At 38.5% G+C, this 16,629-nt stretch overlaps 1 protein-coding gene across 3 annotated transcripts in view; it reads left to right on the forward strand.

The window, feature by feature from the left end:
* SNX9 (sorting nexin 9) overlaps positions 1–16,629 on the forward strand; it is a 95,173-nt gene that overhangs the window by 48,006 nt on the left and 30,538 nt on the right. For all 3 annotated transcript variants that reach the window (XM_061471621.1, XM_061471620.1, XM_061471619.1), the window contains exons 2-4: positions 5,167–5,253; positions 6,745–6,819; positions 7,697–7,819. In XM_061471621.1, coding sequence (XP_061327605.1) covers positions 5,176–5,253; positions 6,745–6,819; positions 7,697–7,819 — 276 coding nt within the window. In that variant the 5' untranslated portion in view covers positions 5,167–5,175. The remainder of the gene's footprint in view (positions 1–5,166; positions 5,254–6,744; positions 6,820–7,696; positions 7,820–16,629) is intronic.

Here is a 16,629-nt window from a genome sequence, read left to right on the forward strand (position 1 = left end):
GTTCTAAACTACCTCAAAAACAATATTGGACAGTAATCACAGTGCAAATTGCTGTAAAAGATCAAACAGTACAGAGCTGAACATGCAAAAATAATCTCAGTTCCCTTTTGTTGGCAAAGTATTGCCACTTTTTAGACTACATGCTTCATTTTGAACTGTTCTTTTGGATGTAATCAAAAGATACTGCCAATTTCTGAACTTACTGATCTGCAGCTAGTATTTTGTCTTTATCCTTTTATTTCTGCTTCCTCAATTTCTCTAATCCTGGGATCCTAACCTGCTGTTTCTGTTTTCTTCTCTTAGAACTGCCGTGTAAAAGATGTGTTTTATTTCTAAAAACAATATTGGTGAGAAAAGTCTGGGAGAGGAAAAAAAAAAGTACAAAACCAAACAAAACAAATAGACAAGCGACACCTCCTTTCCCAAACCAATCCAACCAACCAACCAAAACCCAAACCAGAAAAATCCTCCCCCAAAAATGTGACAGCCCCCCCCCCCCCCCAAAGAACAGATGTCAAAAAACCTTGTGGTAGAAAATGAATAAAATGTTTGTGAAGACAGAAAATGTGTACTATTCTGTGTTTCCAGATGTAGTCAGCTTGCTGCTTACCGGTGTTTCTCAAGAAGCTGGTTTCAAAGGCTTACATTTGTAAGACCTACTGAAGAATATTTGTATTACCTAATATAGTTTTTGTAGCAAACCTCTCTGAAGTTTATTCATAACGGAAATGTTACTGGAGTTATTTGACCAAAAGCCCTTTGTTCTTCATTCCAGCTAAAAGCTTAAGCTGCTGTCCTAGAAGAACAGTTCAGGTCTGCTTACTGCCAAGCCTGTTTAAAATTTGAGGACTTCAGTTCTGAAGAGGAGTCCTAGCTAATGGTTAACTTCTTTATAAAAATGTTTTACAAGGCTTCCCAAATGATGTTTCTGCTTCTCTAGTGGGATGCAGGTTTCTCTGAAAAGATTTATCTGCCCCATTTACTTTCAAAAACAAAATGGAATTTGTTCCTCTTTTTAATCTCCTCCTGTGAATCTGGGAACTGCTGCCCCCAACAACAGTAGGACCAGAAACTGGAGGTGAGGCATGAACCTGGAAGGTGTTGCCCTCCTTGCTGCTGTGATACAGCAGAGGTATTTCTGAGACGGTGACATCAGGCAAATGGAAACCTTTTTCCTTTTTATAGTAGTTTGTAACTGAATGTCAAGAATTTAAATAGGGTTGGGGCTGATGCCTCTGCCCAAAGAAAGGCTAAAAGGTTTTCCATTTTAACAATACACTTATTAAATTTGGGGAAAACAGCTAGGGACTTAGTTTCACTTTAGAATTTGTGGAGTTTATACTACTTTCCCATTAAATCTGAACAGTAGGAAAGTAGCATCAAAACTTACTTGTCATGAGTTCTTAGGCACTCGATTTCCTAACTCAGCAAACGAGCCCAAAAATGCAAGTGTTACAGAGAGTATCAGCAAAAAATTTGAGGAATGTATTTGAGACATCAATATATGAATTGTTACAGATGTACTCAAATGCTTAATGTTCTGTAATAATTTATTTCTGCAGTATTGTGAGTCTTTTTATATATTATCAGTTTCTTAAACTGCATTAAGGCAAAAATAAATTTTGTTTATAACTTTTCTCCCGTTTTCTAGTTGGTTTGTTGTTTGTTTGTGCTGGTTTGTTTTTTTTTTTTTCTTTTTTTAGCAACATGTGAAACAGACATCTGGAACAGGTGAATAGATAGACTTTGGCACAATGACTTTATTAAATTCTGTGTCTCTCTCTTGGTTTTCCTTCCCTACAATCTGAAGACTTCCAGATTTTTTTAGTAACTTTATTTCTCTGCTGCATCTGGAGAACCTAGTATTTGTATCTGTTCTCTTATTACACATAAATACATCTTGCCTTTCCAGTTTGGTCATTACTGTGGGACGTTTTGAGAGTTTTCCTGAGCACTTGTAAAATCTGCCTGTGTCCTGGTGAGCACACATCATTCTTATGGATAAAAGCAAGAACTTCATACTATGGTGAGCTACTTGAAAGCTAAGAAGGCTCCCTGGTTAAGAAAGCTGCTTTTCCCATGGTTCAGATGCTTAGCATCTGAGTGTTGTTAAATTGACTTGCAGGACCTGGATAAGTATTAGTAACCTGCTGTAAAAAGACATGTTTTAACACCTTCATCTATTAGTGCTGAGGGGAAAAGCCTGGAGGGTGGCACATTTTACCCCCCTATGTAAAATGTTCTTGTATTTCAAAAGGTATGCTGATTGGTTTACTTTTTAAGGAAAGTAAGGCAGCTTATTCTTATATTTGCATGGAGGCCTGCTTTACTGCTGGAAAGAAAACAGTGTTAATACTGAAAACAGTTTTCTTCATCTTGGTTTTACGTGACATGATCTCAAAGTGCTGAAAGCCTCAGTTCAGAATGAAAAGCTCTCATGCAAGGAGGCATTCAGAGTATTTGGGGAACATGGTTTTCTGCAATGTTGTGTTTCTCTAGTGGAGAAGACCAAGTGATTGAGTTGTTATGCACGTGGTTCACATTAGCTTTGTCAGTTGAACTACAACATACAAATTTTTGCTTGGCTCTATTTTTATTTACACTGACTTAAAGTGTTTGTTACCAGCCAGAAGTATTTCCACATGATAACCAGGGGAGGGGGAGAAGTTGTGCTTTTTCTCGTTTTATATCAGAAGAAGGGATGTCTGGATGGGAATCGTAAGACCCTGCAGTTTTGGGGCAGGCAGGGCTTGATGGTGAATGTTTGTCTTCCGGGACTTACTTTTTTCCTACCACATAGCTTGCTTTCAACAGAAATCGTGATTTTGCTGTCATCTTCATGGCAGAAACAATTAGGCTTTAGGTTCATTTTTGTTCCTTCCCCCAACCTGACAAGAAGGACCTCATTGCTGTACACAGTGTCTAATGTTGTTAGTGATGCCAATAAAAAATTGTTTTTCTTGGATTCAGTTTGTTTTGTTTGGTTTTGGGGTTGGTTGTTTTTTTTTTGTGTGAGTTGAGGTAACTAACGTGTATGTCTACCTGGTGAAGAGGAGACCATAGCCTTGCCTTTTTCAAGATGTGCTAGCGAAATTGGCGTGTTTCCTGAAGTAAATTTTCTGCTGATTGTAATTCTATATAAACTGGAGAAATAAGGGCTGTGATGTAGTCTGCATTGAGTATTGATGTTTTTGTTATGGCTGTCAGTGTTGTCTATTTCTGTTTTTCTTTTCTGACCTATAGTCTTGCTTTTCTTTTTGTTGTTTTTTGAAACTTCAGCATTGGCATCAATCACATAAAATAATGTATTCATTACTTCTGGGGCACATAAAGACTTGAGGTGTAAATAATAAGGTGTTAAATTTATAAGTTCTACTAGTGTCAGTTTTCTTTCAGGGGAAGAGAAGCTTAGATAGAGGGTCTATTGTGGTCAAGTTTAAAGTCTATCTTATGTACTGTTTAAATGAAAAGCTAAAACTTTGATTCTAGATCTTCCTTTAAGAGTCAAGGGGGAAAAAACATGCAGCTGCTCTCTGAATCCATTTAAACAGTTTATGAGAAAATACAGTCCCTCTAATTCCTGAGAGCTTTCTCTACTTTTAGATTGGAAAGGAATTTAATAGCAGACAATTAAGATGTTTGGGACCGTAATTTTAGGCCATGTCGTAATTCTTTATATAAAGTAGAACCGTTCTTTAAACGTTAAATAACTTTGTCCATGTTTCAAACACTACATTTCTTTATGTAGCGTAGTAGTTAGTATATAGCAAAGCTCTTGTATGTCTGAGCACTTCCATGAAGTTGGTTTTGTTTTTCCTTCTCTCCCTCAAGCCAATATGTAACAGGCCTGCTCTCACTGTTTGTGCATTTGCATAGTTCCTCCTGTGTACAGAGAATTTCAAAACAATTTACGTACAACTTTTTATGTACAGCAGTGCTTACTTACATCTGCCGTTACTTGTTTTTGTGAATTGCTTGCTCTCTGAAACGGTTCACTTTACCCAAATTGGAGTTGGAATGTCTTGGGGGGGGTGGGTGGTGTTAATTGGATTGTTTGCTTTCTAATTGGAAGTTAGAAGCCTTACCTTTTCCTGGAAAAGGTTGTACAGATAGTTCTGGACATGGCAGAGAACAGCCAGTTTTAAACTGTGAATCTTCCTGGAAAATAATCATAGAATGGTTTGGGTTGGAAGGGACCTTAAGATCATCTAGTTCCAGCCCCCCTGCCATGGGCAGGGATGCCTCGCACTGTAACATGTTGCCCAAGGCTCCATTCAGCCTGGCCTTGAACACTTCCAGGGACAGAGCATTCACAGCTTCTTTGGGCAACCTGTTCCGGTGCCTCACAGTAAAGAACTTCTTCCTTATATCCAACCTGAACTTCCCTGTTCAAAGTTGAACCCATTGCCCCTTGTCCTGTGGCTGAATAGGAATAGGCTAAATAGCCCCTGATGAAGAGTCCCTCCCTGGCATCTCTGTAGGCTTCCTTCAGATATTGGAAGGCTGCTATGAGGTCTCCACACAGCCTTCTCTTCTCCAGGCTGAACAGCCCCAGTTTTCTCAGCCTGTCTTCATATGGGAGATGCACCTGCCCCTTATCATCCTTGTGGCCTCCTTTGAGCTTCCTCCAACAGCTCCATGTCATCCTTGTATTGAGGACACCAGAACTGCACACACGCCGAGCAGGGTCTCACAAGAGCAGAGTAGAGGCGTAGGATCACCTCCTTTGCTTCTTCTGATGCAGCCCAGCATACCGTTGGCTTTCTGGGCTATGCATGCTGAAGCTGGCTCATGTTTAGTTTCTTGTTGATCAACACCCCCAAGTCCTTCTCTGCAGGGCTGCTCTGAATCTCTTCTCTGCCCAACCTGTAGCTGTGCCTGGGATTGTCCCAACCCAGGGACCTTGCACTTCACTTTGAGCGATAATGATCATCTCTAACAAACTCCACAGGAGATTTTCATCTTATAAAGTTTGTGTTAGTGTTTACTTTGGAGTTTTTCTTAGGAAATGTTTGTTTCCTGCATGCTGAGTTGCTCTTTGTACATCTAGCCTTACTCCACTTACTGTTTCTGCTACTTAAGAGTAAGTTGTGCTGATACTTGCTTCATAAAATCTTTTTGAAAGAACCTAGAAAGCTCACAGCTATATTCTTTTTACACATACAGGCTCGTGTTATGTATGATTTTGCTGCTGAGCCTGGAAACAACGAGCTGACAGTCAGCGAAGGAGAGATCATCGTAATTACAAACCCGGTAAGACCCGAGATGGAATCAAGGTTTCAGTGCACTTTCTTACCCAATTCTAGTAGGTGGAAGAAAAGGGGTTCTGGGTGACATCGGATGAAAGCTGTGGCGGAGGTAACATTTTAAGTTGCTTCAGGAGCTTAATGGTGGTTCACAAAAGTAGAACTAAAGAAATAGTTTACCACTTTTAAGGTAGTTCCTGCTGAACAAGACATCTCTGCGTTAAGATTACTTAAAAGCAAGTAGAACTTTTTAGTTTTTCATGTCCATGATTGAACTGTGACATGGACTGCCACAAAAGCTCTTGACCTTTTTTGATATGGTAAGTTTAGATGGCAATAGCGTAAGTCATGAAAGCCCACTGATGATCACTCTGAAGTGTAGCACTGCAAATATGACTTCTGGCGCAAGGTGTCCTTGCTCTTGCAGTTAAGCAGGCTAGTTGAATTTATAATGTGAGGTGCCACATTGTTTGTGTTATTACGTGTAAGCTTTCAGGTTTATAAGAAAAAGGAAATGAATTTGTTATTTTAATAACTGATTGATCTTTACTGTTTAAAATCTTGATTACATAAGCAGACTTCTTACTATGTGCAGGATTACATAAAATTTCCAAGTTAAAGAACAAAATAAAGAATAAACAAATACATCTGTTAAAAGACAAATTAAGAAAACCTGAAATTAAAAAACTGTGGTCTAGCATATGTGGTTCCAGTTTTCAGCTGTGAGTTTGCTTGACCCATAACAATGTGTTTAAGGAACAGCTTGATTTAAAATAGAACTGGCTTATTGCTAATAAAGTTGTCCTGGAATTGACTTTGCTGAACTGCTTAGTGTATGTAGGATACTTGTTTAAAAAATAAAACAAACACAACCAAATAACAAGATGTCCCACAAAGATCAGAGGTGAACTGTCTTAGTTCTGTCCTAACTAATAGCATGAGATCTGCCTCTGAAATTCACTGTAAACTAGAGTGTCTCCAGATCTTGCATGGCATGTGCTTCTCTTAATCTTGAGATTCTGCTTAATATTTTTGTGGGTTGTAGCTCCCACTCACCACACACCTCAGTATCTTCAATATGTGAAGCAGAGATTTTACACATATTAGCAACAGCTTAATTCCTTGGGTCTTGTTTCCTTATAATCTGTTGATTAAAAGTAATACTTTGGGATTGGCATTCTAATAGCTGTGTTTTGATGCAGTCTGTGTCCAGACAGTTGACTGGTTTCATAAAGTGCTGAAAATCAACCTTTTTCTACCCTTACATTTGTTGAGTCAAAAGTCAACAGTAGCTGTGTGAAACAAGAACTCTCTGTGTTCTATATAAGTAAGTATCTGCTGTTTCAGCAGATTTAAATGAATTTGTTCGTGGTCATGCAGTTGTAACAGTATTTTGAACATTGCATTTGACAGCAAGACAGTGCTTCCTTCTGAGCTGTTTAAAGCATGCTGTGGGATCTGTCTAGCAAAACTGTTTCTATATTATTCCTTCTTCTAGGATGTTGGTGGAGGCTGGTTAGAAGGAAAAAACAGCCAAGGTGAGAGAGGACTTGTTCCAACAGATTATGTTGAGGTAAGTGCTGCTCTGCGCTAAGAAAGTAGAACTACTGAAAAAGCTATCCTCTAGTTCACTGATCAGACTGTACTGCACAAACATAAAAGTTCCAGTGTTAAGGCTTAGAATATATAATCTTATTGAGCAGCTATAGCTGGCTTTGGAGGCCAGTGCAAACATGCCATCCAAGCTACTGTGCTTCTTAATCATTCCCCAAGAAATGCAACAGGAGGTTATCTGTAGCAAATACTGGTGACCTGCAGAACATGAGCTATTTTAGACTGCTTCTTGGTTTGGGGGCCTCGTGATCCAATAATTATTGTTTTCCTGTCTGAAGACACAGATATGGAAGTGAAATGAGTAATCTATGTTTACACTGATGTTTCTGTGGCTGATTTGCCACATGCTTATAAATCTCTGGAATGGAATTCCATTTCTGGAAGTCAGGATATAGTATCTTAAAACCAGAGACTACTCAGTTTGTATTCTTCCTGAGGCCCTTTGCTTTCTCTTTGTGTGTTGATCTGCTCTTTGTTTTGAAGACAAGTGATATGGGGGTGGGAATGGAATGGGGGTCTCAGTGAAAAGACTGGAATCCATTTCACTCTTGGAGAGCCCAGTGTCTGGATGTCTGCAGGCTACCAGTGGGGTGAAGACCCTGGCTGTAATTCCTGCAGCCTCCTCTTAGGGCATGTCCCTCATTTCCTTCACCAATGCCGTGTTTATTGAAAAAGTGTGTGTGAGGGGAGAGGATGAGATGATGCTGGCTCACATGACCATATTTGTCTTCAGTTGGCTAGCTCATGGTCTACTAGCTTTTGGTTCTCCAAATTACTGTCTCAAATCATCATTTACATCATTTGATTAATGGAAAAATATTTTGCTACTTTTTCAGATTATAACTGAAGGTGCAAAAGATGGAATTACCTGTGGTAACTCATTAGCTGACCAAGCCTTTTTTGATTCCCTTTCTTCAAATACAGCTCAGACCAACTCTGCTGCAAAAAGCAGTAATCAGGTATGTCTCGTAGGTTTTCAGTGGGCATGGCAAGTTTTGTTGACATAGGTGCTTGCATTCTTCAGTTGTGCTGTACTGTATTTGTGAACCCTCAAAAAAGTACTAATTAAAATAATTGTGCTTTCATTAGGGAGCACTTTTGTTGAATATTCATGATGTGTGACTGTTCAGACACTGTCACTGCGAGAAAATTTAGTACTCTAACACTATCAGAAATAGAGCAGTTTTATTCTTTCCAGTCTGCAGTTATCAAAATCTGTGACTACCTCAGTCTTTGTACATCAGTAAGTGCACTAGCAAATTACTTTATTTTCAAGATAGTTTTGTTAGTATACCAACTTTTTAAAGGAATCAAAGCTTAAGGGGCTTTGCTTTGTTTTGGTTTGGTTTGTTTTAAATGTCCACTACAATTGAGTGGACTGTGCATCATCAGCCAGAGTGAATGGATATGTATATTTTCCAGAATTTGAGTGAGAGTTCTTTCTTTGATTGAAAAAGATGAAGCAAGTTCATGCATTGTCCCCAGTCAGTGAAGAAGAGGTTGACTTCAGTTTTGCTGGAAGAATGCTTTTCTCCACCCATTTACCCACACCACCCTCACCCCCTATTCCTAGCTTTTTGCTTGGTATGTCAGTTACCAAGTTATTAAGCAGCAAATACTTAGTTTCAGATTAGGTATCTGAGGACATACATTATCTTAAACACAAGCTGTTTATTATGATCTACAGACTGCTGCATATCCCACATGCAGGAAGAGTTAAATGTTTCAAAGTCCACAGATCAAAAGAAGTACAAAATCTGCTTTTTCCAACAGCAGCATGTGAAGGTCTTTCATTTTAGAAAGTAAATGCTTTACTTACTGTAGCAGCTGGGGACATACATCTCGTTTGTGAGTCAGTTAAATATCAGTTATTAGTTTTTTTTCATTGTAACTTGCACCAGAGGACTTTGACATGAAGTGAGATCTCTTGAAAACTCTACATGGGGCATTTTTGTCTGGCAGTGAATATTCATTGACTGTATAGTGTTTGACTTTCAGTTTCTTGTATTCAGGCAGACAATGCCAGCATTGTATTTTTGTGATCACACAAATAATGACAACTCCACACCTCAGCAGTGCGTCTGTCCCAATGCTTACAACTAATTTCTCTTTATTGATGTCCAGTTAATATTTAGGCTAAATACAGAACTCTTGAATGCCTCATGAATTTCTCATGTCTGACTGAGGCAAAAGCATTGATTATAGGTTCATTTACCCTCAGTAAACTTGCACTAACTTGAAGATAGATTGGGAGCCTCATTTCTTCTTCTCTGTTATACTTGCTGCAATTTTGCCTCTTACGGAGTTTCTAGCTAAGCTTTATTTTGGGGAAGCTTGAAATATTTGCAGTAGCTAATTCATCCTTTTGAAGGAAGAGGATTGTAGAACTTGGTCTGATCTAGGCTGAATTACTTACTAAGATAATAAACAGAATACCTTTAATGGTCGTAGAGGTATCTATCAGAGCTTGATCTGTGCTGAACACAAGGTACTTGTGCCTGGAGAAGGGAAGTGTGAGGCAGTTGGGAGAAACAGTGTACCAGAGTGTATTATAGTAAAACTCTATGGCTAACATTAATAGGAGAGAGAGAGAGAGAGAGAGAGACTAGGAGAGCGTGCACCTGGATGTGGCCAAGGACATGCAAGATGCAGGGGAAATTTCCAGAGGCTAGTGTGTCTGAGTCTCTTGTTTTCCTGTTTGTTGTTTTCTTTGTTTTGTTTCAGGAGCCATCCTGTTGCATGGTCAGAATTTTATGTCATAAATTATTTCTATTTTCTCAAGGTTTTTGGAGGTTTTTTTGTGTGTGTTTTGTTTTTGATTTGGCTTCGTTTTTTTTTGTGCGTGTGTGTGTGTGATTAAAAAAAAAGACTCGGTAACTGCCATTTGGTTATATGTAGTTTCTAGAAAAACTGCAGATCTTGATTTAAAGACTGCTTTCTTCAGCTTCTGACACAGATCTGGTACTTTTTTCCAGTGGCTTATTGCTAATGGGAAATTAATTTGTATACCAAGCAGCCTAACTTTAACTTTCTGCTGTTAGGCCTTTCTCCCAGATCAGAGGGCTCTCTATTGCATAGTATTTTCTCCTTGCAAAATTCTATGGCTAATTGTCCTCTTGAGTAAGAAATTGTTTGTTCTATCTGTCTGGTGTAAGACAATTTTTCTGCCTTCAGAAGAAAAGCTTTCTTCTGCAGTCTCTTTGATCTTACGACTTTTCTGTAACACGTACATTGGATGATGTGAAACAGGTCAACAGTGGTATAGAAAGCCTGACACAGTGAAAGATACTTGATTCCTGTAATATTACATCACAAGGTTATACTGAGTTGTTCATCCCCTGCACACCTATTTTAGAGCAAGTGCTTATAAGAGTACAGTAAGAAGAGTTCTGCTTCACCGGTATGACCCTTCCCCTAGATGTATTCCTCTGTGTTAAATTGTTTAACATGACTGTGCCCAGTCTCCTGGGATTCGTCTGTATTCAAATGCACAGTTGCAAGCAGTTGACTTACTCTTTTCAAGTGCTTTAATGAGTAAATAAGTCAATATAAAAAGCACTTAATCTTAAATAAAACAGAATAAAATGACAGATTATTTGTCAGTGTAGAGAGAATTGATGCTATAGGTGGCACAGTAGTGGGAACTAAAATGTTCATAGATATTGTCTGGTGCTCTGAATAAGAAAAAGCTGCATTCCTAAATGCAGACCTTTTATGCTATCCTATTTTATAGTAACATGAGGGGATAGAAGTTTATTACAAGAAGACTTCATGAAAGCATTTCTAAATGAACAGGATGTTTTGGGATTCTTCTTACTACTACTGTATTGAAGAAAGTACTTTCTGTAAATATGAAGTTACTTAGCATGCATGTAGTTGCACAACACTGCTCCTTCCCAAGTTCAGTAAGTCAAAAGATTTTTCATTCTTCTAACAGTAAGTAAAAACCAAACCAAAACAAACAAAAAAACGCCAAACAAACAAAAAAAATCGCACCAAAAAAAACCAAACCCAGATTGTTGCATAGCCTTTCAGTACCAAGCCGTATTAAAAGTAATACATCTGTCAGAGCTGAAATGTGTGAATGTGGGGTTTTTTGGTCTTCTTTTTTAAGAGACCAGTTAAACCATGATCTTGTGATTTAACCCTGGTAGACAGCTCAGCCCCACCCACTTCTTTCCCTCATCCCACTGGAGGGGAGAATTGGAAGAATAGAAGTGAGAAAACTCTGGGTTGAGGTAAAGACAGTTTAACAGGTAAAAAGTCAGGCGTGCAAGCAAAGCAAAACAAGGAATTTACTCACTACTTCCCACCAGCAGGTGGGTGTTTAGCTATCTCCAGGGAAGCAGGGCTCCATCATGTGTAATGGTTACTTGGGAAGACAAATGCCGTAACTCTGAACTTTTCCCCTTCCGTCTCCTTCCCCTTAGCTCTTTACTGCTGAGCATGATGCCCTATGCTATTGCTGTGAACCCTCTTGTCCAGCTTGCTGGCTGAAGCAGAGTGAGAAACAGAGGAGACCTTGACACTGCAAGCACTATTCAGCAATAACTAAAACATCCCTGCGTTATCAACATTGTTTCCAGAACAAATCTGAAACATAATACCATACCAGCTACTTTGAAGAAAATTAACCCTGTCCTAGTCAAAACCAGTACAACCAGTTATATTTGAATACAGACTTGGTCTGTAACCTTTTTTCCTGTCTTAGCTTTATTTGTAAAGTTCTGAACTGGTTAGCTTATCAGTTTAGGAATAAATCTTAAATGGCAGTGTGCTTCTGACAGGACTTCTAAAATTCAACAAATTTCTCTTTTTAGCTTTATATAGTGTAATTCTGCTGGCATATCTTCATGTGCCCTGATGTGTCTAGGGGAATGACTTCAGTGCAGCCCTGCGTGTAATACAGAATGCTAAATCATTCCAGTTTTCCCAGATCAGTTTCTACATGTGTATCTCTCTCTCAAAATAAAAGTAACTTCTTGCATCTGTCTGCACCCTTCCCTCAAACAAAAGGCTTTTGCTTTCCTACTGTGGAATCCATAACTTTTTATTGTTAAGAAAACATCATCAGCTCAAACACTGTCCTACTTCCTGCCTGTCCCTTTCTAAGAACGTTTTTTTTATTGTTGTTCAGTAAATAATCTTATGAAAAGTAATTAATAAGCAATAACTAAAAGAGCTGGTATTAATTCCTGTTCTTCACTGGGAAAGACACAATGACTACGGCAACACTATGGTGTTGTACATTACTTGGGTTTGACAGAGCTATGAAGTGACAGTAGAAAAGGGGCACAGAGGTACTTCCTCAGGAGAAGAATTCTGCATGACCCTTGGCAGTTCACTCTTCCTCAACTGATTCCTTGCATCAGTAGTGTCCTGGCAATACCTGTCTTGGTAAAGCTTACAGCTGCTCTTTTAAAGAGCTACTCATAGAAGTTGTTGGGGAGATGAAAACAATCAGAGAAAGCAATGAAGCTAATTTTGCACAAACGAGAAAAAAAAATTACTCAAGGTGACTATTTTTACACTCAGAAAGATAACATTTAATGTTTTAATCTGTCCACAAATGTGAGTTTTAATGTCTGAAAAGCCTTAAAAAAAAAAAAAAATCCACAAAATACAATTTAAGTAACATTTAGTTGTCCAAGATGGAGGCTGTTGTATGGTTTCTGTAGGGGTCTTGTTTTGACCTTGCAGCCCTCGGACAGAGAAATGAGAAATCTTTCTTCTCTGTCAGTCTGCTGTTCCTTTGAGCAGCAATGCATGGTGCTAATTTTAGACTGTCATTTGGAACAACCAGTGAGTAAGTATATCAGCACCTACTTTTTTTTATTTGTTAGAATTGCATTTATATATTACAGTTAGTTACCTGTAAAATCTCATGGTGGTAGAATAATGCTGGCAATAATAGCACTGAAATGAATATAAATTATGGCAGGTTAAACCAAATAAACATCTTGAAATACATTGAACACAATTTCTCATTTCTGATGAAAAATGAGCAATGTATTTTTCTCCTGTAGTATTTGATGCAGAGTTGCTTACAGGGGTTGTGGCAACAACGAATATCCTGTTTCACATCTCTATTCACAACTCATTGCAGTTGTTAGCTTGGTATCATTTGGAACCTTCATAATTAAAGTATGTATGGAAATAATGTGAAAGTCCTACTGAGTGGTCTCTTCCAATTGTTGGGGTTTTTTTTCTGTTTTATTGTTGGGGATCAAGACTAGTGCTTCTCAAGTCACAGGTGTACTTGCATTTATTTTGCATGTGTACCAGCTTCAGAAACTGGTGTTGTAGCAGCAGTATTCTCTCTCTACATTCTAAACCACACCTTGAGCTGTTTTTTCATTTATCCAGCTTAAAATGTTTTTTAAAGTTGTGAACAAATATCAGCTTTCCATTTTAACAGTAGTGATCATCTGAGTTATTTAAATTTCATCTAAATTAAATCTAAATTACAACTATATTGGCCCAAACTGTTTCTCCTTATTAAGAAGCTAAAACTTTTAAATCTCTAGTGGTCTGTAAACAAACTGTATGTACAGTTCATCATAATGTAGTCTTACTAGTTATATGTGTAACTTGCATGTTTGAACTTAGGATAGAAATGCTATGAATTTCAGTATACTATTTATTTTAGCCTCTATGGTTTCTCCTTCTTTCCCTCTGAAGCTGAAAGCCTTTTTTTTTTTTTATTAGTTATTTTTTTATCTCTCTTCTTCCACCAAAGAATAGAATGCTAGTGTTGAAAATGTATGCGTGAAATTCAAGTGGAGTACTGCCTGTCTGTTTCAGGATAGAAGTGGATCACCAGCTATGTTGACACAAGAGCTGTAGATGTGGCTTCACAGTATTTAAGATATGATTAGCTGCAAGACCTATTTTTGTAAGTTGTGTTTGTAGAGGAGTTTGTTCCCTTTTCTTGATTCTCTAACCACTGCCAAGGTTACTACTGTATGAAGATGACTGTACTGCTCTTCCTACTTCAGGATAAAATAAGTATCCTGAGGGTCTGTTTTTTGTGAATTGCAGATTTGTCAGTTAATTCCAGTGTGATCTTAGTGAGTCCATGTTTCATCTCTTCAGCTTTGTTGTGGGCAGAGCTGTAAGGCTTCATGAGTAGGTACAGGAAGCAACTAGCATAAACCTCTCAAGTTTGTATTGTTTTTTCCAGTGGTAAATGTGAAATCTCTCAGGATATTTTCTCTCTCAGTAAAAGAGAAACTACTACACAGTTGTTTGTTACGAAAATAAATGGACTGGTTTTGTGTAGAAAACCCTTTCCCTTCAGAAAACTGTGACTTGTGCATAGGCAGGGTGAATAAATAGTGGAAGCATGTAGTTTGATGTGCAGGAGCTGAGGCTGGTGTATAGGCTAAAGCGGCTGAATATGTGTAAGGAGGAGACTAAAGAAGCTATTCCTAGAGCTTTACTTTGTATCTTTTCCGCTGTTTGCAGCTTAGTGCTGAAAAGGCAAATTCATTTTTAAATTTGCATACCAGAACTTCCCCCACCCTGAACTGCTATTAGGAGCAATAAATGTTAAGATTGAAGAAAATAAATGCAGTGGTCTTAAGATTGCATTGTTCTACTTATGTGGAAATTTTGACATGTATGTCAGCATGTTGCTGTAACAGCATTTCCATTCTCTGACTTCCCTGTGTGTGCAGTAAAGTAGAAGTGTTATCGTGGCAAATGTGACTCACTCGTGTTTGGTTAAGTCCAGTTTGTCTTGTTAAATCAGTATGCTAAATTACATTATAAAATAAGCAGGTAGGCACACCATGGAAGTTACAATTGGTTATTTTATGGATTTTGGAAATTATCGCTTCATTGACTAATAAACCTTAACTCTGCATAAATGTATATGTTTGTAAGGTTAAGTGTAAAGTTGCCTGTATGTGTGCATAAGTTATGTCTAGAAGGGCATAGTGCAAAAGACAAAAACTACGAGCAAAACCGGTGGGTTAGAACTGTTAGAAGTTCAAAAAAAAAAAGGGGGGGGGGTTGTGGGAAGCAGTGAAAAAATACCCAGTGTTTTATGCTAGTTTGGCCTTCATGAGTAGTAACTTCTAGTTCCTCTTAACAGATAATGCAGATAGTGACACTACAACATCTTCCATTGCTACATGTAATTTGAAAGCAACTCTTCTCCTTTCTCCCCCATCTCAATTGCAGTACTGCATTCAGACCCGTAACAAGAATTTTTGAACAGTTCTTGTTTAGCTGAAGTGCCAGGCAGTGACTTCATAAAGTACTTGAAACTGTGGCTTGTTTGATTTGAAATAAATTGCATTGATATATTAAAAAACAACTGTCCAACATGTGACAGTACCAGTTCCAACTATGGAGTTGTTTTGAGGGTGGTTTGTTTTTTTTAGTGGCTGTCCAAGTGGAACGCTAAGGTTTGGGCAGCGAGTTGTTAAACTGTGGTAATGTGCTCATTCCTCACCATCTGCACCCCTGCCCTCAGGCAAAATCTGACTATTGAAATAGTCAGTTTTTCACAACTTAGTGTTTGCATGCTCTTTTTCTTGTAGCTTTGTTTTCATTTGACTTCATGAGGTAGAAACTCTAGACTTGTGGTCTAGTAGTTTGGCATTGGCTACATAAAGAATACTTGATAACAGTGACAGTCTTGTCCACCCTCCTGTGAGAATTTCTACTTGCTTGCGCACTTACTGCATGATCCCTTTCGCCACAGGAGGGGGCTTACTGCAGTATATAGTTTCCTTCCTGATTTTTTTTTTTTCTTTTTTCCCTTTTAAGTTGGAATCATGGGCATTTGTAACTGAAAGTGGTGAGCTGAGCAGCCTGAGCCATTAATACTCTTTAAACTCTTCCACCAGAAAAAAAGAAAAACGGCAACAAGGGAAACCCCTATCCTGTTCCTAGACAAAATCAGAGTGCATTTTCCAAAAAGGAAGGATAAAGCTGTTTTTAATCTTTGTGGCCTGATCCTGGGATGTCTAGAGAACATCAGAGAGGAACAGGGAGTCTTTCTTCAGTTTCTGACATTGCTGTGACTGCTGCTTGGAAGACTTGTCTGAAATTTCTGATCTGTGTTTTGAGAAGAAACCATTAGGGATTGAAATCGGCTTAAGAGAAGACAAGGATATGAAGTGGTAACTTGATTGCCATTTACATGTGTGCAGGTGTAAAAACAGAAGCCTGAGAGAGTGCCACTGAATAAATATATGTAGGATTTTTTTTAGAGGCTGAAACTTGAAACTAAGCAAACTTTAAAAAAAAAGCTATGAGGGTGACAATAGATGTGCATTTTCTCTCCCCTCATCCCATCACTGAGTATTCTTAATATGCATCTTTCTAAAGGACAGTTCTGTATTTCAAACATGGTTTTTTTTGAGCTGAATCAGGAGTTAATAGATGGAAATCCTGTGCCTACACAGTACAGAAACAATGCACCTCTAGTCCACTGTGGCTGTGAAAAAATTGAAAGAACTGTGTTGCTCTTCATGGAAATAACTCAGTTCTTCCATGGGTGGTTCCGGTTTTATGTGTACCCAAAGCAAGGAGAGTCCAGTGAGAGTGCCTTGGCTTTACGTGGTTTGTGAGCAGGCAAAGCCCAGCTCCTTTGCAGGGGCTATTTTATGAAAGGGGATTGGGGCTGGGAGTGGAGGTGCTGGGTGATGGTTTCATCTGGAAGGAAGCAAGATGATGGGAGCAGCTGAGGAATAAATGGGTTTCTTAAACAGCATATCTACTGCTCTCTTGCCAGCTGCTTCTGGAGGTCCGCTTT

The sequence above is a fragment of the Pezoporus flaviventris genome, unplaced genomic scaffold, assembly GCF_033815535.1.
Source record: "Pezoporus flaviventris isolate CSIRO_AGI_PZ_B2104156 unplaced genomic scaffold, CSIRO_AGI_Pfla_v1 ptg000066l, whole genome shotgun sequence".
In the NCBI taxonomy this organism is placed as follows: domain Eukaryota; kingdom Metazoa; phylum Chordata; class Aves; order Psittaciformes; family Psittacidae; genus Pezoporus; species Pezoporus flaviventris.